This window comes from Pseudorasbora parva, chromosome 1 (assembly GCF_024679245.1).
Source record: "Pseudorasbora parva isolate DD20220531a chromosome 1, ASM2467924v1, whole genome shotgun sequence".
Lineage (NCBI taxonomy): Eukaryota > Metazoa > Chordata > Actinopteri > Cypriniformes > Gobionidae > Pseudorasbora > Pseudorasbora parva.
This window is the reverse complement of record NC_090172.1, coordinates 3,532,857-3,556,945: the sequence shown is the minus strand read 5'-3', so window position 1 is coordinate 3,556,945 and position 24,089 is coordinate 3,532,857. Positions and strand designations below refer to the sequence as shown.

Here is a 24,089-nt window from a genome sequence, read left to right as displayed (position 1 = left end):
TCATCCGTGTGAAAGCTCAGTCATACAGTAGAAGTCAAGCGGGGCAAGAATACATCGATTGAACAATGTCAAATAATCAGATATATTTTCTCATGCAAACAGCGCTCAATCCTTCTCTCCAACATCCCCAGTGAACCATTTTAGAGGCAGTTTAATAAACTTATTTTTAATTCTGTTTCTGCACATGCATATTGTATAGCATTTCAAGAAGGAGGTCCTTTCAACATCGGTTCCCATGAGCATAAATCTGAATCTGATCCAAGAACACATCTCACCTTTTTTGTTTGATGAATGCGAATGCATCCTCGAAACAAAAAAAGTTATAAAATGTGCACTACTTCATTTTTATATACGTAAAGATTACACCCTAGAATGCATGAATACCCTGTAAATGAGGTTTAAATCACAGCTATTCATGATTTATCCAGCTTTCTAAAATATAAAATGGAGATTAACATGAATGAACAAAACAAAACATGCATCCTTGAAACAAAAGTTATAAAATGTGCACTTCTTCATTTTTATATACTTAAAAATTACCCCCAAGAATGCATTAATACTCATAAAATGAGGTTTAAATCACAGCTATTCATGGTTTATCCAGTTTTCTTAAATCTAAAATGGAGATAAACATGAATGAACAAAACAAAACAATGAAACAATTCGATTTAACTCTATTTATGCAGTTATGCACTGGTTGTTGCATTTTAAATGCCATGAGATTCTATAATACAATTGCATTTCTAATCTAATATTTGGTGAAGGGACTAGAAAACAAATGACATTATGCCGTTATGTAGACATCATTAGAGAGTGTCATACGGGGAAAAGGTGGAGGAATCAGGCAGGCCGTTGTATGCATATGAGTTTCTCAGCCTCTATCGCTTTAAGAAGAACAGGGAGAGCATGAGTGGGGGAGGGGAACGGGTTGGGGTGAGTCCTGTAATGAGCATATTCCACAGACACCCAGCATCATATGGCTTCAGACCATCATGGACACACACCTTTAAATATGCACACACACATGGAGGAGAGGACCAAAGAGCAGGACTAAAGTGATTTTTGACGGAGAGAAGCTCCATCTTTACACCACAGCAGGAGCGCAGGAGGAAAAAGAGAGCGAGAGGGAGCAGCGTTGGGAAAATGCTGTGGCAGATTGATCATATTTAACATATAAGCGTGTCGAAAACGTGCTCTAGAGGGACGGCGATAACGGCATCCGTGCTTCCAGATGCTTTTTTGAGATGTTTGGGGGTTGTGTAATGTCTGATTGAGTGTATCAATGCTGCTGCTGCTGTGTGGATCTGTTCGGCTGTGGAAAAAAACTAGGCCTTGTTTGCCTGCTGATCTCCACGCAGGGAAGGCGGGACGCGGCTGTGTGTCTCAGCCTTTTGGGACCGTGCAGAAAGGAAGGGAGAAGCTCGCCATCTGCATGCCCGTCGGAAGTGGCATGCCCGATAAAGACATAACCGGATGCACAAACCGGCAGGAGCTATAACACCAGGATGCTCGCCTGCTGAATTCGTTGCTTTAAACCACACCTGGATTGGGTTTTTTCTACACGCGCAGAATCTACTTGAAGGAATATTGCTGTAGCACTTCCTGCCTAGTTGATCACTGTCTTCCTTTTTGTGCATTTTTTCCCACTTGACATTCTGAAGATTTGCCAAAACCTGTTTCATGCATGTCCACTGGAGGCAGGTTTGACTTTGATGATGGGGGGTCGTACTGTGGAGGGTGGGAGCAGGGCAAGGCCCACGGCCGCGGGGTCTGCACGGGGCCCCAGGGCCAGGGGGAGTACGCGGGGGCCTGGAGCCACGGGTTCGAAGTTTTGGGAGTTTACACGTGGCCCAGTGGGAACAGCTACAGAGGAACCTGGGCACAGGGCAAGAGGCACGGCGTTGGTGTGGAGAGCAAAGGGAGGTGGGAGTACAAGGGGGAATGGACTCAAGGGTTCAAGGGCAGGTATGGGAAGTTGGAAAGCACTAGCAGCGGCTCCCGATACGAAGGCACCTGGAGCAACGGCTTACAGGATGGATATGGCTCGGAAACGTACTCGGATGGAGGTGAGAATGGAATAGGGCTGCAGGAAACTCTCAGAAGAAAAAGTTCTGTCGGCGCTACGTATTTAGAACCCCTAAAAGGTTCGCTGCAAAAAATGCTTTTCTTACTTAGTATTTTTGTCTTTTTTCTAGTCCAAACATCTAAACATTCTTAAAACAAGAAATATTTACTAGACAAGAAAAAGTAATTATCTTATTTTGGGAAAAATAACTCAAAATTAAGAGAGTTTCTGCTAAGATAAGAAATGCATTTTTTTCTTTGATAAGAAATTCCTTTTTTTTCCAGTGTTCTATAGAACCCTTTTTAAGTGCCAAAAGGGTTCTTTCTTGTCATTATAGAACCCTTTTAGCATAAAAGGTTCTTTGGAGTTTACTCAACTATACTTCTATATAGAACCTTTTAGGGGTTCCAAATACGTAGCACAGATAGAACCTTTTCTTCTAAGAGTGACGGAAAAGGTTCTATATAGAACCTTCAAAAGTTTTATCGCCACTACGTATTTGGAACCCTTAAAAGGAATGGTGATAGGGCTCCAGGAAACTAAGCTGATGATACACGGGGCAACTTTTTGAGCAATGTTGCCGGGACAATTTTGCCAAGTGATGTTGCTGTGGGCACTTTCCCATTGAGAATGGGCAACACATTTCTTTTTGGATATCCAGATAGAAATTTGTTGGCCATTCTTAATGGGAAAGTGCCCAAGCAACATCTTTCAGCAACATTGCTCAAAAAGTTGCCCCGTGTATCATCAGCTTAAGAAGAGAAGGAAAAGGTTCTATCGGCGCTTCGTATTTGGAACTCCTAAAAGGTTCTACATGGAACCCTTTTTATGGTTCGATCAAAAGAACCCTTAAGGGTTCTTCGTAACTAGGAAAAAGGTTCTATGTAGAGCCTTTTAGGAGTTCATTCATTATCATTTGTTTTGTCCTTTCCAGATTAAATATTTAATATTATTGACAAACATTTCACTGCATTATACATTTATGAATGCATGTGAATGATCACAAAATTCAAGATATGGGGGTTAGAAAATGTATATATTTATCTCATTTTATGTAGTTAATCAATATCACATGAAGAGTGCCATCTCAGTTTTTCTCCTCCACAAATCAGCATGATTAAAATGTGATATTAAGCTACTAAAACAGTTTAATAAACAATAATTGAATTACAACTACAAAATGTTACAGAATAATGTAATATATTAAATGAATAATAGAACCTAAAGAACCTTTGTGACAAAAAAGGCTCTTTCTTGTCATTATAGAACCTTTTTTTAGCATAAAAGGTTCTTTGGAGTTGAGTAAAGAACCCTATGGTTCTATATAGAACCCCAAGGAACCCGTTTTTATCACTCCGTCAGTACACAGAGAAAAAGGGTGTCAAAATGGTACCTTTAGGGGTACAACAGCTTGTCACTGCACTGTTAGAAAAAAAGGTACATTTCTGTCACTGGGGTGGTACCCTAAAGTACAAAACTGAAAAAATCTTTAAGGTACTAATTTGCACTTTTAAAGTATTGATATGTACCTTTTAAGGTACCAATATGTACCATTTAGGGATGAGTAAAAGTTTCGCTTTTGTACCTTAGGGTACCGCCCCAGTGACAGCATTGTACCTTTTTTTTCTGAGAGTGTGGGGCAGTACCCTTAAAAGGACATCTGTAACCATGGACCACAAAACCAGTCATAAAAGTCGATTTTGTTTAATTGGGATGTATACATCACATTAGAGCTGAATAAATAAGCTCTCCATTGATTTGTGGTTTGTTAGGATGGGACAATATTTGGCCAGAATATTTGAAAATCTGGAGGGAACAAAACAATCTTAATATTGAGAAAATCTCCTTTAAAGTTGTCCAAATGAAGTCCTTAGCAACGCATATTACTACTAATACTACATTTTTGATATATTTACGGTGGGACATTTACAAAATATCTTCAATGAACATGATCTTTACTTAATATCTTAATGATCTTGGCATAAAAGAAAAATGGATTATTTTGACCCATGCAATGTATTGTTTTAAAGGACAAATTTATCCTTGAGACGCATTACATTTTTTTGTGCTCCGGGGTCACATATTTGTACCTTTTTTACCACAAAAACGTTAAGGTGCCTCTACTCTAGGGTACTAACATGCACCTTTTAGGAGTAAAAAAAAAGATACAAAGATGTCCCAGCGACAAGCTGTTGAGCCCCTAAAGCTACAATGTTGACACTCATTTTCTCTGTGTTTTGGCATACATTCATTTGGTAGAAGCTAGTTAAATCAGGCAGAAGCAGTGCATGAGCAAATGCACATTATATGATGTGCAAGTTGAGAATAAACATCACTTACAAAGTCAGTATTAGTCTATTAAATAATATAAATCATTGTGGTGTAATTGCATTGCTTCAGCAGATCTCATTATTAGCACAGTGGCATGCTTTAAAGGATAGCATTTCACAGTGTGAACTATAATGTACAGCGCAGACGCCTCTGTACAGTAAATCACCATGGAAACCGACCGTCATCGTGCCACTTGGGACTCTTCGCTGTGCTCGATGATTGGCTGTTTCACATTCTTGTGTAATGATCCGCTTTCCTGGCGTGCTACGGAGATGAATGCGGAATATAGTGCGCATGAATCGCGTCAAATACACGTCTTATGTTCTCCGGTTAGATTTCAATCCAGAGCTCGTTTCGCTCGTTATGTTTTGCCAAGCACCCAACAACAGCGCGCCAAACCTTCAGCACCCTGGACAGTGCCTGTTTCCCGCGGAATCTTTTGCCTTTTAAATCGTCTTTGTGACAACCATAGACCGTAAAAAAATATGGACGACTCGACATCATCCGTTTCCGCTTGGCAGATTTGAAGCTTTCAGGCGCCCTTGCACGGCGCGGACATCTTGGGACCGAGTCTGCGCAGTAGCGATTTCGGGACCGGAGTTGCGCAGTAGAGCGCAGGAAGGACAGTCGCGATTTCAAAAGCCCGCCCACACTCTCGCAGATGCAGGACAATAAATAATGTTGGTGTGAAATAAACAGTTATGGAAATGTAGAAATTAAAGCTAAAGCTCTAATCTGCTCCCAAAAATTTCGAAAAAAGTCCGTTAGTGCCTCAGTGACAACTTCACTCAGAGAAGCCGTCAGTCTCAGCTGTCAATCATGACGTCACACCCCCCGTTTTTATAGCATCAAATAACTAACTCAAAGTAAACTTATTTTTAAAACGAACACCTGAAATGAAATCATCGTGATGATAACTGCCTTCAGTGACATAAACTAACTTTGGGGAAACATTTTTGAAGTGTAATTTTATTATTTAGTTTGCCTCGCGTCCATTAGAAAACACAGAGGGGCGGCTATACTGGGACCGGTCACCGGGGGGCGATCGAGGCGCGAAAGCTTCAGTAAATGAGAGGGAGACTGCAGGCTTGGTGACAACCAAGCGGCAACCTCCCGCGATCTCTCTTGAAGCCAATACGGAAGTAATGTAAACTGCAATTCCTCAACTGGCCTATAGGGACAGGCTCCAGAAGGGAGCAGAATCTCATTGAGCCCCATGTTAAAATTCTCAACTTTAAAGCAGAAAAAAGCATGTTTACAGCCTGGTACAAATTGTAGTTTTGGCTTATAAGGCTAATTTTGATCTTCATGACAACTCTGAGGGGGGTGAATTTTTTTATAACTCATTCGTTTACGTTATATAAAGCCTTAAGGCTCTGCATAATTAAGGGCGTGGTTACAAGTGGATAGCCATTTATCCGCCGTCTATAGTTATTGCGTCACCTCAGCTCCGCGCACATCCCGCCTTTTTGCCCATTTTCTGTTATCCGGGAGTGGCACGCGTTGACTCGCTCACAAGATGGCAACGCCCAGCTCACCCATACTTTAAGCTTCAGAACGGCTTATCGGAATCCTATGGGTGACGTCACGGACACTACGTCCATATTTTTTTACAGTCTATGGTGACAACACACGGAAACGTAATCATTCGAAAACTGTCGAACGTTCTAAATGAGTGAAGAAGAGCGCGCGTGACGTCAAAACGCTTAACATACGTCACTTCTTGTATGAGACTGACAAAATAAATGTGTAGTGATTGCAAATGCATTTTGAACAGTTGTTAATTCGTTTGCTACGGCGATTTTTAGCTACTTACTACTGTTATATAAAATCTTTTGTGTGTGCAAGCACATTTAAAAAAAAACATGCAGGAAGTAATGCAGGACTAATTCGTAGCACTACATTAACACTTCAGCTACTACTATTAACTAATATAGAAACAAGCTGAACTAATCAATAAGTAACATCGAATTTAGGAGATAGTTCCTTATTAAGTAATCAATACTTATCACATTATTGAGTGTCTGAGATGTAATTAATCATATTCTTTACTCTGAATAAAGTCATAAAATGCATCACTAATTACTAAAGTGTCACCTAGTCATTATGCAGGAGTTACTATAGTGATCTGGACTATTATTTTAAAGAGGAAAATATGGTTTGTCACTTTAAAATAATGCTCCAGATCACCAGAAGTCCTTGAAGAGTGATTGGGTACTTGAGTAATTAGTTATGCATTTTAAAAATAAAAAAATGCAATTAAATTAATATTTATGATTTTCACTTAAAGGTGCAGTGTGTAGTATTTATGAGGATCTATTGACAGAAATGCAATACAATATACAGAACTATGTTTTCAGTGGTGTATAAAGACCTTACATAATGAGGGGTTATGTATTTATTACCTTAGAATGAGCTGTTTCTATCTACACACACCGCGAGGCCCCTTACAGTGATGTCGCCATTTTGTGCTGTCATGTTTCTACGGTGGCCCTAAAGGGACAAACTTCTCTACAGAGCGCTAGTCACTCTCTGCTGTCTGACATCTTTGTCCTGTGTTGGCCACCGTAGCTTCTATATGTGCTTCGAAAGGGAGGGGTGCAATTCACAACCTCACCACTAGATGCCGCTAAAATGTACACCCTGCACCTTTAAGCAAAGGGTTTCCCCTTTGTATACCCTTTTCAGGTAAACTTTTGGCATTTAGCAATATAACATTATTTCCCGCCTGATGTGAGATTGCTGTGCAATGTGCACTCTCAGAAAAAAAAGGTACAAAACCTGCACTGGTGCGGTACCTTTTCAAAATGTACACTTTTGTACCTAAATTGTGCATATACCTAAAAGGAACAAAAGTGTCCCTTTTTAAAAGGTACCGCCCCAGTGCAGGTTTTGTACCCTTTTTTTCCGGAGTGTACATCAGAAAGTCCTATAAAGCTTTGTAAATGTGCAACAATTTAAACACGATTGCATGTTAGATCAAATTAGCTTTAGCTTTATCAAATTATCTTTATTTTAGATCAAATTAAATTAGTCATTCCACACACTGACCTCATGAATCAGGAAGATTTTGAAGTGCAAATAAAGTGTTTAGGAAAGCACAGGGGTGTTGTCATTTCGTTCCTTCAGTGTTTTGGGATGAAAAGGGGCATGGGCATAAAAGTGAGTATAAGTTCAAATGTATTTTATTTCTTGTGATCAGAGCTGAATTGTCAGCATCATTAATCCAGTCTTTAGTGTCACACGATCCTTCAGCAATTATTCTAATATGGCAATCAGTTAAATTAAGAAATTAAAAGTTTAAGTAAGCAGATTTTTATTATGTACTCATACATTTTAATTGCTCTGAATTTGAAATATTTGAGTAAGCTAATTCGTACACTGTAAAAAAAATGTTGGTTTTTGTTGGTTTAATTTAAAAAAGTAAGTAACCCGGTTGCCTTAAAATGTTGAGTTTATTGAAATTAAAAATTTGAGTTGATACAATGAAGGAAATTAGTTTAATAAATAGAAACTCAAAATATGATTGTATCTGAACAACAAAAACAATGTGATAAATCATGAAAATAGCACAATTTGGCATGTTTCACTGCGTCATCACAAATAAAACACACACAATTACCCAATATGCTTACACAATCTTTTAATAATTTTTTAATAAAGGTTGTCGTATCTCAAAAAAAATTCATTGTAATAACTCAAATTTTTTATTTCAATGAACTCAAAAATAAGGCAACCAGGTAACTTTTTTTCTAAATAATTTTTTTACAGTGTACATTTAACTTAAAAATATAATGTAATATCACATTTTAACTAGCTAATTCAATAAATGCCACCTTGCTAATTGGTTACTTTGATAGCATTAGCATAGCACTTGCTGAATGAGTACAGCAATAATACATTTAACATAAATCTGTTCTTAAGCTAAACTCATGCTCCACTCGTCACATGATGGAAACCCCCAAAAACACAACACTACTAAATCTCCACCTTAACATTAATCTTGCACAAAAAAACATAATAAAACACTTAATTTTGGCATTTACTGTCCCTTTTGAGTGTCATGGCAAAGCATGCTGCACTGTAAAAAAAAAAATATTGTTGGTTTAACTTAAATTAAATTAAGTAACCTGGTTGCCTTAAAAATTTAAGTTTATTGAAATAAAATACAAGAGTTGATACATTGAAGGAAATTGTTTAATAAATAGAAACTCAAAATATTATTTGTATCTTAACCACATGTGATAAATCATGAAAATAGCACAATCATCACAAATAAAACACACAATTACCCAATATGCTTACACAATCTTTTAATAATATTTGAATAAAGGTTGTCAATTCTCAAAAAATATATATTTTTTTTAAATTTACAGTGTGGGAAATAGAAATCTCAGCCTAGTTTCAGATAGATTTAAGTTCGTCTAAATTAAAAGAAGCAAGTTAATAAAACTTCAAACACTGAAACAATTCCGACGACTTAATATGTGTCGGTTCTGAGAACTCAAAAGAAAAAGAATGTTCTAAATACTCATAAAAGATCATTTGTTTGAACTAATTTTTTTTATTCTGAGTTGGCTCAACTCAAACCAATTAATTATTGTGAGCGTTAAGGTTTACATTGTGACATTTTTGCCCCTCTACAATGTAAAATAAAAAAGTTGAAAAAACTTAAACGTTTAAGGCAACCAGCTGCAGAACATTTTTGAGTTTTCTCAACTTAGGGTCAATAGTTGTACAAACTTTGTTTGAGTTATCTCAACTTTTTTCATGTAAAGTAGTTGAATAAACTTTAAAAGCTGAATTGAAATAGAAATCCCAGCCCAGTTTCGGCTAAAGTTAATAAAAGAGGGGCACTCTACACTGTAAAAAAAAAATAAAAAAACACTTTTAGGGTCAATAGTTGTACAAACTTTGCTTGAGTTATCTCAACTTTTTTCATGTTAAATAGTTGAATAAACTTTAAAAGCTAAATTTGTCATACAAAACACAAGTTGGATTTTTTACAGTGTAACTTCAGAAATAATGGCTACAATATGAATAATGATATCAACTTTGCTCATTCGCAGGCACATACCAGGGTCAGTGGTTGAGTGGGATGCGTCACGGCTATGGAGTGCGACAGAGTGTGCCTTATGGCATGGCAGCCATCATCTTCTCCCCAATGTGCACCTCCATAAACTCCCTACGATCCGATCACAGCGAAGGCGCTCCCACTCCAGAAGATGGCTCGGGCGTCAGCGGGGTTTCTGGCAGTCCGGTGGGGCGCAGTGGCTTTGTACTTTGTGCTCATAGTGAAGCGGAAAGGCACAGGAAGAGGAAAGGCCGATTCCGACAGTCCATACTGAGTGGGTTGAAGTTGCGGAGGTCTGAGTCGAAAAGCTCTCTGGCCAGCCAGTTAAGCAAGCAGAGTTCATTCTGCAGCGAGGCAGGTATGAGCACAGTCAGCTCAGCTGCCTCGGACATCAACTCCAACGTCAGCCTTGGTGAAGCGGAGGCAGGGGGCAGCGTGGATGCCACGGTCACCGAAACATATGCTGGCGAGTGGAGGAATGACATGCGATCAGGCTGGGGTGTAAGCCATCGCTCAGATGGACTTCACTATGAAGGTGAGTGGTTCGGGAACAAGCGGCACGGCTACGGCTGCACCACCTTTCCAGATGGAACCAAGGAAGAGGGAAAATACAAGCAGAATGTCCTGGTGAGTGGCAAGCGGAAAAACCTAATACCGCTCCGAACCAGCAAAATCCGTGAAAAGGTGGATCGCGCTGTGGAAGCTGCAGAGAAAGCTGCAGACTTAGCCAAGCAGAAGGCAGAGATTGCACTGTCCAGGTACGAGTCTCTACACTGTAAAAAAAAAAAGTCACAGCCTGAAATTTTTAAAGGGATAGTTCACCCAAAAATAAAAATGTGATGTTTATCTGCTGACCCCCAGGGCGTCCAAGATGTAGGTGTGTTTGTTTCTTTAGCAGAACACAAATGAAGATTTTTAAATCCAACTGTTGCCGTATTATGCCTGTCAGTGGGGTGTATTTCTATGAGTCACACAAATATACGAACCCATATTAAACCCTGTGGCTTGTGATGATACATTGATGTCTTAAATCCCTTTAAGACACGAAACGATCGTTTTCTGCCAGAAACAAAACAGCATTTATGTTTGTTTTTGTTTTTTACCTCATATCAGGCGAATCTCATCTAGTATTCCCAACCCCATTACTTCCGCCGGAGAAGGTAAAAATCCGGCACGATCATAGATATGTGTACATACAGGTCCTTCTCAAAAAATTAGCATATTGTGATAAAATTCATTATTTTCTATAATGTAATGATAAAAATTAAACTTTCATATATTTTAGATTCATTGCACACCAACTGAAATATTTCAGGTCTTTTATTGTTTTAATACTGATGATTTTGGCATACAGCTCATTAAACCCAAAATTCCTGTCTGAAAAAAATAGCATATCATGAAAAGGTTCTTTAAACGAGCTATTAACCTAATCATCTGAATCAACTAATGAACTCTAAACACCTGCAAAAGATTCCTGAGGCTTTTAAAAACTCCCAGCCTGGTTCATTACTCAAAACCGCAATCATGGGTAAGACTGCCGACCCGACTGCTGTCCAGAAGGCCATCACTGACACCCTCAAGCGAGAGGGGAAGACACAGAGAGACATTTCTGAACGAATAGGCTGTTCCCAGAGTGCTGTATCAAGGCACCTCAGTGGGAAGTCTGTGGGAAGGAAAGAGTGTGGCAAAAAACGCTGCACAACGAGAAGAGGTGAGCGGACCCTGGGGAAGACTGTGGAGAAGGACCGATTCCAGACCTTGGGGGACCTGCGGAAGCAGTGGACTGAGTCTGGAGGAGAAACATCCAGAGCCGCCGTGCACAGGCGTGAGCAGGAAATGGGCTACAGGTGCCGCATTCCCCAGGTCAAGACACTTTTGGGCTACAGAGAAGCAACACTGGACTGTTGCTCAGTGGTCCAAAGTACTTTTTTCGGATGAAAGAAAATTTTGCATGTCAAGGATCAAATCAAGGTGCCAGAGTCTGGAGGAAGACGGGAGAAGGAAATGCCCAAATGCCTGAAGTCCAGTGTCAAGTCCCCACAGTCAGTGATGGTCTGGGGTGCCATGTCAGCTGCTGGTGTTGGTCCACTGTGTTTTATCAAGGGCAGGGTCAATGCAGCTCGCTATCAGGAGATTTTGGAGCACTTCATGCTTCCATCTGCTGAAAAGCTTTATGGAGATGAAGATTTGGTTTTTCAGCACGACCTGGCACCTGCTCACAGTGCCAAAACCACTGGTTAATGGTTTACTGACCATGGTATTACTGTGCTCAATTGGCCTGCCAACTCTCCTGACCTGAACCCCATAGAGAATCTGTGGGATATTGTGAAGAGAAAGTTGAGAGACGCGAGACCCAACACTCTGGATGAGCTTAAGGCCGCTATCGAAGCATCCTGGGCCTCCAGAACACCTCAGCAGTGCCACAGGCTGATCGCCTCCATGCCACGCCGCACTGAAGCAGTCATTTCTGCAAAAGGATTCCCCACCAAGTATTGAGTGCATAACTGAACATCCTTATTTGAAGGTTGACTTTTTTTGTATTAAAAACACTTTTCTTTTATTGGTCGGATGAAATATGCCAATTTTTTTAGCTGTATGCCAAAATCATCAGTATTAAAACAATAAAAGACCTGAAATATTTCAGTTGGTGTGCAATGAATCTAAAATATATGAAAGTTTAATTTTTATCATTACATTATGGAAAATAATGAACTTTATCACAATATGCTAATTTTTTGAGAAGGACCTGTAGATGCCTCATTAGTGCCTGAGCGAATGGAGCGGATCGGTTGAATGAGGCATCTATGTACACATATCTGTGAACGGGCCAGATTTTTACCTTCTCCGGCGGAAGTAATGGGGTTGGAAATACTAGATGAGATTGGCCTGCTGTGCTTTGGAAAAAATGTTGCTTTGGAAGAACGGATGCCATCAAAGTAAAATAAAGTGCCATTGAACCAGACTTTCTTCCTCTCTCTTTGGAGAATGAGCCATGCCCGAGGAAAGGCAGAGGCCGGAGAGGGAGTCGCACAGAGAGCCCTGGAGGAGTGTCGTCTGGCCAGGGCTATAGCCAAAGAACTTTCCCCTGCTTTCCATCATTATGGGAACGGTCAGTCAAACACACACACACACACACACACACACACACACACACACACACAGCCAGTAAACCTACCCATCACCGGAAACATGGGTCATGTCCTCATATTTCACCCTCTCCTTGTAATACTTGTGTCATACCCATGTCATTATACACATGTTTCCTCAAATGTCACAAAAACATGCCCCCCCCCCCCCCCCCCCCCCACACACACACACACACATTGCCCCTGCCCCTAAACCTACCCATCACAAGAAACATTCTGCATTTTTATATATTAAAAAAAAACATAATTTAGTATGTTTATAAATCCATCTACCTTGTGGACACACATAATGGTTCGTTTGGGCGTAGAAATACACACTGAAAATTTTTTGGAGTGACATTTACTTAAAAAAAGCTAGGAAACTTTTTCCACACAGAAAGTGCTTGTAATCTTTACTCGGGCTATTCTAAGTAATATTTACTTACTAGAACCACTTATTTTTTATGTAAAATACACAAGTAAATTGCGCTGGCAATACTCATCTATAGATTGTAAGTTTCACTCAGATTACCATTGCATCCAATTACAAACCCAAGTGAATATTGCTAATATTTCTAAATTTTGCATGATGCTCCCAGAATGCATTGTGGCATGAAGCATGTCACCATTGTTGAGATTCTTAGGCTGAATCTTTATGTGTGTGAGAAAAGCTTGCAGGAGTTCAAAGTGCTTAGTGTACAGTCTGTTATAAAATGTATTCAACTTTTCTGGTTAAAACTGTGCTGGATCTTTTCTAGAATAAAACAAGGTTAATAGTACATTGCTCATATTCACGTATAAGATTGGTGAATTAAGCCACTACACAATGATCATATTCTTATCATCAAGTGGCCAAAAGCATCTGATCGTGTTTCTCTGCTTTTCTTGCCATAGCAAACTCAGTCACAGCAGTGAGAGAAACACTAACATTAAAAAGTCACCAAACTGCCCAACTATAGAAAACACTAATCGCCATAATGGTGACATAAAAAAACTCTATTAATTCTCAATAAGAACTTATGTAGCTTTAGCTACCGTTATTGTGATTAAAACTCACGTTCAGTTAAAAGTCAAAACTTATTGAGAATAAGTCAGCCACATAAAAGCAACATCCCAAAATGACCATCTCTGCCACCACTGGACAAGTGGGATCTTTCCGAAAAATCTGTGCGCATTTTCAAATGCACTTTGCTTTTCAGATTAAAATTTACTTAATATTTTAGGTGAATGTGCTGTGACTATAAAACATTAAATATTATTTATAAATATATGATCAAATTTACTCTTTTTTCTCAGTTAAGTTATTACATGAATAGACTGTGTACATTTTACTTAAGATATATAGTTCCAACTGAAAAACTTGATTTTACAATGTAATAATTACATGAATTAATGTAATAGATTTTACCATACCACAAAGTCATTTTTTTCAGTGCATGCGGAAAGCTCAAAATGCGCACAGATAACACACCACTTGGATTTAAAAAGTGCTGTGTATGTTTACGCAAAGTCATGATGTCATGTTGAAAATTACAGTGCCGTTTTTATGTGACCACGTCCTTCTCTGCTTCATACTACAGTAACGTTAATAATCACATCCATCAACATGATGAAACTTGCCGTCATCAAACTATGCCTTTGCTTTGAATAGGCGCCCTCTAGTGGACGAAAAAATTACATAGTGTACCTTTAATGTGACCATAGAGACAGAGCGTATCTAGGCCACGCCCACACCGGGGGGGAAACAACGCTCTCCATTGACTTTGCATTGCGTGAAGATGCCTTCTTGTCATTTCTTACTTATTACAAAAAAAAGAACAATGTCTAAAAGCTGATATGTGACAAGATGTGCAGCAAACAAGCTAAAAAACACATAACTAAGTTTTTATAAGCCGTCGACCCAAAAAAACTACCGTTTAACTTTAGGAGACTAAAGTGGATACAGGCAATAAGACGTGAAGCTTCAGAAGAAAGAATGGGGACATTTTGGGATCCTGACCCTTAGCATGTCTCAGTATGTCTTCGTGTGCCGTAAACATTTAGTCCAATATCCAAATGTCAGTTTTATATATTATATTTCGTGTTGCTGATCACTTTCCCCTCCAGTGGGCGTAGTTCTCAGTGTAATATAGCTCTGTCTTTATTGCATGTATTCCCTTTTATTCTTTAAACCCTTGTTTTTTGGGTCAGCAGCTTTTTTTAGCTTGTTTTCTGTACACCTTGTCACATATCAGCTTTTAGACATTGTTAGATGTTTTGTAATAAGTCAGAAATAACAAGGAGACGCTTCCCGCAATAGAAAGTAAATGCACATCGGTCAATGAAGGAGCTCGAATCGCAATGTGTATTTAATAAGCGTGTCAGCGCTGTCGCGGTATTGTTCAGCCCTCGTGTTCAGCCGCCTCGTGTGAAGACCGATGAGTGTAAAGACATCTTCTTTCGACTCTACCTTTCGACTCTACCAAACCATGGAGACGGATGGTTTGTTTTCCCCCCCGGTGGGCCTGGCTTTCAGATTATGATGCGTGTCGCTCTGTCTCTATGTCCTATCCGGTTGTTAAGGCTGACGTCACGTGGCAGCACTTCTGGGTCCAAACGCTCTATCTTATGCCACAAGAAAAACTACAAACGGTGCTAATATACACACACAATGTGGTGTAATACTACAAAAAAAGTTATAATCATAAGATGGCCAGACAGCGATTCATCTTTTATAAATCGTTAAAAAATGAATGTCTCAGACGCTTTGACCATAGAGACTGTTGTGTAGACTGTAAGTATTTAAAATGTTTAACTTTTTTAAATGTTTGATGTCTAATATGAAAAAATAACGCTCATAAACGGGCATCGATGGCATTCTCAAGTAAAACGAGTTGAGGCTTGGACCGAAAAAACAGCTTAGCAAGCGGATATTTCCGTTCCATCAACACGATGAAACTTGGCGTCATCAAACTACGCCTTTGTTTTGAATAGGCGCCCTCTAGCGGACGAAAAAAATTACATAGTACAGATTTAATGTGACTATGTCCTATATTTCCTTTTCCTAGGACTGGAGTGCCAGAGACCAAAGCATCAGGACAGAAAAGATAAAGACCTGGAGGGGGTCTCCACTGGCACAGACAGCCTTGAGCTCTGCACTCCGGACACAACACCGCCGGCCCAAACGCCTGACCTGAGCCCGGTCCTGAGCAGCCCGTCCTCGCCCCGATGCAGCCCGCCCAATCATCGCACCAGGAGCGCTTGCTTCATGCGGCAGAGCGCTGTGGACGAACAAGGCGGGGCAGAGATTCAGGTTTTGGTGGAAGGAAGAGGCATGGACGCCATGAGAGCTGGAGCCAACAACTGGACCGCTGAGATGTATCCTCACAGAAGAGGGAGCAAAGGGGAGAGCAGTCGCTCCACGACCCCATCCCTTCTGGAAGAGGAGATCGGTCACATTAATGGACACGAAAACTCCTCGACTCATCACCCATGGGAGAACGGCTCCTCTAACCACAAGCCCCCTGAGAAAGTATGGGATCAAATGTCCTCCAGTCAAAAGCCCTGGAAGCACGTTTCCTTAAATCAGAAATCCAAGGAACGTACCAGGGAACGAGAACGCGAGCATAAACCATCCAATCACAACTCTGTTGATTGCGACTCTTCCAAGTTTAAACCACAGCTGCACATATATTCCAATCACAAGTCCGCCGGTCATACTTTATCCAATCACAAGACCACCGAGCATGCTTCCTCCAATCACAAACCAAAGGACTTTATTTCTGCACACGAAAAACCCCACGTTTCGTACCATTACAACCCCCAAGAGCATGTGTCCTCCTATCATAAACAACACGAGCATGTCCACTCCAACCACAAGCCAAGGAAATCCTTTACCAATCACACGATTGTTGAGTCTAGCTTGAATGCATACCAGCTGTCAGACCGTGGAGCCAACAACTCCTCTCTGGAATGGACTGTTGAAAACAATCCCCAGTGGATCTCTTCCCATCCGCATCTGCAGGAGAAAGAAGGGGAAAATGATTATCGGGTTGAAATGAGGTTCCAGCCCCTAGACTCCGTTTCCCAACAGAACATTGGCTCTGGCACGAAATGCTCGGGTCTCCAAGGGCACAATTTGCAGAGACTACGTCAGCGAAACCAGGAGGGTAAAGAATGGTGTCTTGCAGCCAGGGACGGGTCCATGGACTCTGTGCAGATGCTCGACACCTTGAATGTTGGGGTCGACGTGGAGGACTGGCCTTTGCACAGGGACATCACACTTTCACCCCCTTTAACGTCTCCTCAAGAACCACTGGACCCAGAGGTAGAGCATCTGAACCTGATAAAGGCAAACTCAGTAAGTAATCAGCGTGGGAACAAAAGGTTCTATCTATCTATCTATCTATCTATCTATCTATCTATCTATCTATCTATCTATCTATCTATCTATCTATCTATCTATCTATCTATCTATCTATCCATCCATCCATCCATCCATCCATCCATCTAAATTATGCTAACAATATGATAAATCATTAGCATGCTAATTCATGCTAAAACATGTTAAATTATGCTAGTATCAATGTTAAAATTAGCTATCAAAATGTTAAATAATGCTAAAGCATGCTAACAATATGGTAAGTCATGATGTTACAGTTTTCGCTTTGGTACATTTCTTGAATCAAACTCACAATTTGCAAAACAGTAAGTGCATTTCTCAAAACAATTTGTACGAATAGTAAAACACCATGGATGACCTGCAAAAGCCACTCTCTTACTCAAAATCCTTAGTTCATCTGTCAAAAGTAAATATCTGTGTCAGTGAACATGTCAGTTAGCCTAGAAATCTAGACGCACCCTAGCGGCAGCAAATTTAATTTGCCCGCAAGTGTCGTCTAGGAACTCTCAATACCCATCTGAGCTGTGTTCCTCAAAATCTGGACGGCCCAATCACATCGTGTATAGAGTCGGCGGGCGGGGCCATAATGACGACGGCCGAGTTGCGTTTGCGTGCTTCTAGTAAACACAGAAACTGGCGAACGGCGGCGGTCTTTCGAATCAGCTTTGACCGCGACTCTGGAAGACTTGGAGTTAAGCTTTTCTCTGAGAAAAGAACAAAGAGCGGCACTGAAGTCATTCTTAAAAAGGGAAGATGTGTTCGAGTTTAGCCGACCGGATACGGTGAATGTTTAATCTGTCAGCGAGCTCTGTTTCACCTTCGTTGCTCCGGTTGGTGTAGCGCTATCCTATCGCGTGCAGAGGGAGTTTGAAAGACAACCGTTTATCCGCCCCTCGGATTGAGCTGTCTATGGTGAGTTTCCAGACCAAACATCTTGATGTGGGTCTGACTTGTCAGGCTACATGTCAGTGCCATCAGAATGACAAGCCCTTGTGTCATTGTGTACGGATAAGACAGTCAAATTGTTTAGTCATGTTGTCAAAATAACAGTTTACTCTGGAGGGATGTTCTGATGGAAACTACGGCTAAAGTTTTGATGACAATTATTGTCAATTGTAAGTTACATCTTAGTGTATGTGTGAGTGTAATTGCAAGAGAATGGAAAAGATTCAAATTTACACTCTTACTGTTTGTACTGACAGAACATGTCATTGAGATACAGAAATGAAAAGACAGCACTGAATAACTTATTATAGGAAAAAGTCTAATGGAAATATAGGAAGTATAGAAATATGCTTGACATATGATAACTTGTTCAACCATTTTGCATGTAAAGACTTGCTTTGAGCGTGTGCCTAAATGTTGTGGGGGGTGAGACTATTCAGCAGAGACCCAATATAATACATTTTGATCAACATGACATAAGCAACTGATAATGTAGTAAACAACAGAGAATTGGACATAATCATTGGCAGGGATTAACCAAAGCATTTGCAACTTGGTCAAAGAAATGAGAAACTGCTTTTTTGATGTGCACAAGTGACTCAATGATGTGAGAATTGAACAGGTAGTTTTGAGAATTTCAATTCTGATCTGAGAAATGTACCTAAGCGACTGAGAAAAACTGTAAAACATGCTAGCAACACATTAGAATTACCAAACATGTTAAACCTTGCTATCAACATGCTAATTAATGCTAGCAACATTCTAAAACATAATTTGCTAAAACGTGATAGCAACAATGCTAAATCGTGCCACTAATTTGGCTATTTTGGATGCTAGCAAACATGGAATTTTTTTAACATGAGCATGCTATTTCATGCTAAATTAAATATATTGGTAATGGTAGCAAAGATATTTATTAATGGTAAAAAATGCTAGCAAACATGTAAAATCATGCTAGCAACATGGTAATTTGGGCTAGCAAAATGCTAAAACTTGCTAGCATAATGTTAAACCATGTTAACGCATGCTATCAATGTGGTAAATCGTGTAATCAAATGTTAATTAATGCTGAAACAAATGCTAGCGACATTTGTGTTAGCAATTTGCTAATTTGTGCTAGCAATTTGCTAAAAAATTCTAGCATCATGTTAAATAATTAACATGGTAATAATGTTAAATCATAAATTTGCATTCTGCATGAATGATTAGCATGTTGCTAGCATGTTTTGGTATCAATAAATATTTTGCTAGCAAAACATGTTAATCATTTAAGCATCATGTTAATTCATGCTTACAACATTTAAACTACTATTGCTAAGTATAAATTAGCATGTTGTTAACATGTATGTTGCAAGCATTTTTAGCTCATTACTAGCAAAATACTAAATAATGTTAACAAACATGCTAATTTATGCTTACAACATGTAAAAAATGCTAGCAAAATGGTAATTTGTGTAAAAATAATAGCAACATGTTTTAACACCTGCTAGCAAAATGTTAAAACATTTACATTTACATTTACATTTATGCATTTAGCAGACGTTTTATCCAAAGCGACTTACAACTCAGGAGAACAGGAAGCGATCCGTCAAGAAGAGGCAACGAAACACAAAAAGTGCCCTAAATACCAAGATTTGTACATTGCTCAGAGTAGCAAAGACCAGAAAAGGAAAGAAGATAGGAGAAATAGAAGGGGAATTTTTTTTTTTTTTTTTTTTATGTAAGATTAAGTGCTCGTGGAAGAGATGAGTTTTTACCTGTCTTTTGAATGAAGCGAGTGATTCTGTTGTGCGTATGGAGGACGGAAGATCGTTCCACCAACCAAGAACAATGAAAGAAAAAGTTCTAGAGAGGGATTTCATGCCTCTCTGTGATGGTACCACAAGTGGTACCACAAGCCTTTGCTCATTAGCGGAGTGAAGGCTTCTGGTGGGGGTGTAGACTCGTAGGAGTGAGTCGAAGTATGCGGGTGCTGTGCTTGTGGAAGATCCATAAGCAAGAGTCAGGGCTTTGAATTTGATCCGGGCAGCGAGTGGTAGCCAATGCAGAGAGATGAACAGAGGTGTGACATGAGCCCTTTTGGGCTCATTGAATACAAGACGTGCTGCAGCGTTCTGGATCATTTGCAACGGTTTGATTGCACAGGATGGAAGTCCAGCCAGAAGCGCATTGCAATAGTCGAGTCTAGAAATGACCAGGGCTTGGACAAGAAGCTGTGTTGCATGCTCCGTAAGGAACGGTCTGATTTTCCTGATGTTGTGCAATGCAAACCTGCATGACCGAGCCGTCTTTGAGATGTGGTCTTTGAAGGACAGCTGGTCATCAAAGATTACTCCAAGATTTCTGACCGACCCTGAAGGAGTAATCAAAGATGAACCTAGCTGGATGGTAAAATCATGTTGTATGGTGGGGTTAGCAGGGAAAACAAGCAGCTCAGTCTTTGCTAGATTGAGCTGCAGGTGATGTTTTTTCATCCATGCCGAGATGTCCGCCAGACAGCTTGAGATTCGTGCAGCTACTGTGGGATCATCTGGTTGAAATGAGAGGTAGAGCTGTGTGTCATCAGCATAGCAATGATATGAGAGACCATGTGCCTGAATGATGGCTCCCAATGATGTGGTGTAAATGGTGTAAAACATGGTAACAACCTATTAAATCAATTGGCAAAATGCTAATTCATGCTAACAACATGTTAGCAAACATTAATTCATGCTAGCAATGTATTCTCTATCTATCTATCTATCTATCTATCTATCTATCTATCTATCTATCTATCTATCTATCTATCTATCTATCTATCTATCTATCTGTCTGTCTGTCTGTCTGTCTGTCTGTCTGTCTGTCTGTCTGTCTGTCTGTCTGTCTGTTCTGGCTTTCTCAAGCCAACTTCAACATTTGTTTACTAGTTTTAGTATTCATCAAAATTAGGTTTCATTTGAAAGCTTAAACACTCAAAATTCATCCCTAGTTGGCTAATTTTTTGTGATGTCAACTTCGAATTTGGAGCACAGCGTACTTGTTAATGATTTCTTTCTGAATATATTATTGTGGCCAATCAGATTCAAGAGCTGGTTGCTTTCATTTAAAGCTTAAACATCTTTTTTAAAATAGAAATGGTGAAAATGAATAGGAAAAATACTTCTGGAATCCAGCTCTTGGTGTCTGTCACTGTTAGGCACTATTTGCAATGTAACATGCAGATCTATGCTTCCAAACATTTTAGAAACTTTTGTAACATTTAGTGGCACAAGGAATAAATATTAATATGATAATTTTTAATGGTTTAAATGCAATGTGCAATACCATATTTCTAACAGCAATATTTTACTCTGTTTCTACAGGGCTCCAGCTCAATCCTGGTGGTCTTGGTGATATTACTCAACATCGGTGTAGCCATTTTGTTCATTCATTTCTTTATTTAATCATATGGCCTATAGAATGTCAATAACAGCATTGATCAAGAGTAAGATATGCACACAATGCACACTTAGCACCACTTCTTAATATAAGGAACCCAAAAATTACAGTAGTAAATGTCTGTGTAAGTTGGGCAAGTCCATGTAAATTGTAAACTTCTTTTATGGTTCAATTATATTATTATATAATTCCATTATAATCCATTAGTTAACTTTGCTTACTTTTCTCCTCCATTCATAATAAAGGTCCATTTACAATATTCCGTAGAACTATTATGCACATTTAGGTTTTTAATATGTATGTTTTGCCACAGTTACGAAAGATTATTTCACTTGTTTTATTTTCAAACGCACATCATGCCAGAGACATTATTGAGTAGCGCGACTCTGAAGATTAAAGACGGTCTTGTGGTTTTATGTATGATATTGTTGATGTAAGGTGCAGTTCACACTAATATATAACCAACCGGTCTGAGACCACACAACCTTCCACTGTATTCCATCCACAGAAAACAAATCTCTCATCTACAAACCCAGATTTGACACACCTATATGTCTGAGGTAACAGCTATCTTTAAGGGCTTCATCATTCTCATCCAACAGCCTGCAGATTTCTTTCCACACTTATAACACTCACTGAATTTCAGCACAATCCTGTCGTGTAGTTCGTTTTGAATCACCATTGACACACTGCTATGCTAAAGCAACTTCCGTGTTTTCACATGACGTCGGTCACATCTGCTAAATGACATAAAAGTACAACAGAGGTGCAGCAGTGGCTGAGTATTCCGGCTCATACTCGATAAAGTTTGAGACTGTTTTCAATATATATATATATTATTCTATACTACTGAACATATTTTAACAAGTTTGCAAGATATCATTGATATGCTGAGTGCCTTTTTTAATTGAGAAACCATCCCAGCGAGCAGGTTATGTACAGGTGGCTGCTCATACGGAGGTCACGTGAAACGGTTCGTCTCTATTCCACCACCCAACCTTTGAACAAATCAAGTTGGCTTAAGAACTGAGCCTACGCCTGTGGAGATTTTTACAGCATGTTTGTTAGCCTGTTCTCTTCTGCTGTTACTTCTGTGTGATTTTCTGCCTGTCTCTCTGTCCAGCAAACTTAGATAACAATTGGGACTGAAAGCAGTGTAAAAATACCAGCTTATGTTTCTCAGTGGGACCTGACTGACATTATCTAAATTAATGAATGATAAACTGCTATTGTATATTTTATACTACTCATCCAGTGATATCATGTTGTGAGATCATTGCATGCCTACGCATGCCCTTTCTTACGCAATGATTTATGAGATTGTTTCCAAGTTATGTGGAAAATTAATAAAATGTTTGAGGTTATGTTGTGGCTTGTGGTTTTCAAAGATGCAAAAGAACACAATCAGCAGGTTTTATACCAATCCCACGCATTCAATAATTTTATCATTTAAAACTCAACTTTGATGATCAAAATGACATACTGAAAGGAGTGATGAATTGAGAAATCAACTTTTCCTTGAGCTTGTGATATACAGTGGGTACAGAAAGTATTCAGACCTCCTTGCATTTTTCACTCTTTGTTATATTGCAGCCATTTGCTAAAATATTTTTTTCCCCTCATTAATGTACACATAGCACCCCATATTGACAGAAAACACAGAACTGTTGACATTTTTGCAGATTTATTAACAAACAAAAATTAAGTATTCAGACACTCATATATTTAACTCAGGTGCTGTCCATTTCTTCTGATCGTCCTTGAGATTGTTCTACACCTTCATTTGAGTCCAGCTGTGTTTGAACTGATTGGACTTGATTAGGAAAGCCACACACCTGTCTATATAAGACCTTACAGCTCACAGTGCATGTCAGAGCAAATAAGAATCATGAGGTCAGAGGAACTGCCTGAAGAGCTCAGAGACAGAATTAAGGCAAGGTATGGACCTGGCCATGGTTACAAAAAACTTCTGCTGCACTTAAGGTTCCAAAGAGCACAGTGGCCTCCATAATCCTCAAATGGAAGACGTTTGGGACGACCAGAACCCTTCCTAGAGCTGGCCGGCCGGGCAAACTGAGCTATCAGGGAAGAAGAGCCTTGGTGAGAGAGGTAAAGAAGAACCCAGAGATCACTGTGGCTGAGCTCCAGAGATGCAGTCAGTCGAGGGGAGAAAGTTGTAGAAAGTCAGCGATCACTGCAGCCCTCCACCAGTCGGGGCTTTATGGTGGCCCGACGGAAGACTCTCCTCAGTGCAAGACACATGACAGCCTGCATGGAGTTTGCTAAAAAAAAACACCTGAAGGACTTCAAGATGGTGAAAAATAAGATTCTCTGGTCTGATAGAACTTTTGGCCTTAATTCTAAGCGGTATGTGTGGAGGAAACCAGGCACTGCTCATCAACTGTCCAATACAGTCCCGACAGTGAAGCATGGTGGTGGCAGCATCATGCTGTGGGGGTGTTTTTCAGCTGCAGGGACAGGACGACTGGCTGCAATCGAGGGAAAGAGGAATGTGGCCAAGTACAGGGATATCCTGGATGAAAACCTTCTCCAGAGTGCTCAAGACCTCAAACTGGGCCGAAGGTTCACCTTCCAACAAGACAATGACCCGGAGCACACAGCTAAAATAATGAAGGAGTGGCTTCACAACAACTCCGTGACTGTTCTTGAATGGCCCAGCCAGAGCCCTGACTTAAAACCAATTGAGCATCTCTGGAGAGACCTGAAAATGGCTGTCCACCAACGTTCTGC

General features: G+C 39.8%; 1 protein-coding gene across 1 annotated transcript; it reads left to right on the top strand.

The window, feature by feature from the left end:
* Positions 1 to 927: 927 nt before the first annotated feature.
* jph3a (junctophilin 3a) lies at positions 928 to 22,702 on the top strand. The gene is made up of 5 exons (XM_067453093.1): positions 928 to 2,066; positions 9,466 to 10,228; positions 12,455 to 12,579; positions 15,643 to 16,934; positions 21,263 to 22,702. Exons 1-5 carry the CDS (start codon positions 1,685 to 1,687, stop codon positions 21,341 to 21,343), a joined length of 2,643 nt encoding a protein of 880 aa, XP_067309194.1. The 5' UTR covers positions 928 to 1,684; the 3' UTR covers positions 21,344 to 22,702.
* The last annotated feature ends 1,387 nt before the right edge of the window (positions 22,703 to 24,089 follow it).

Coding starts and splice junctions, on each gene's coding strand:
- jph3a (XM_067453093.1), top strand. CDS start 1,685: ATGTCCACTGGAGGCAGGTTTGACTTTGATGATGGGGGGTCGTACTGT. Junction 2,067..9,465: donor GGAAACGTACTCGGATGGAG/GTGAGAATGGAA, acceptor GCTCATTCGCAG/GCACATACCAGGGTCAGTGG. Junction 16,935..21,262: donor ACCTGATAAAGGCAAACTCA/GTAAGTAATCAG, acceptor CTGTTTCTACAG/GGCTCCAGCTCAATCCTGGT.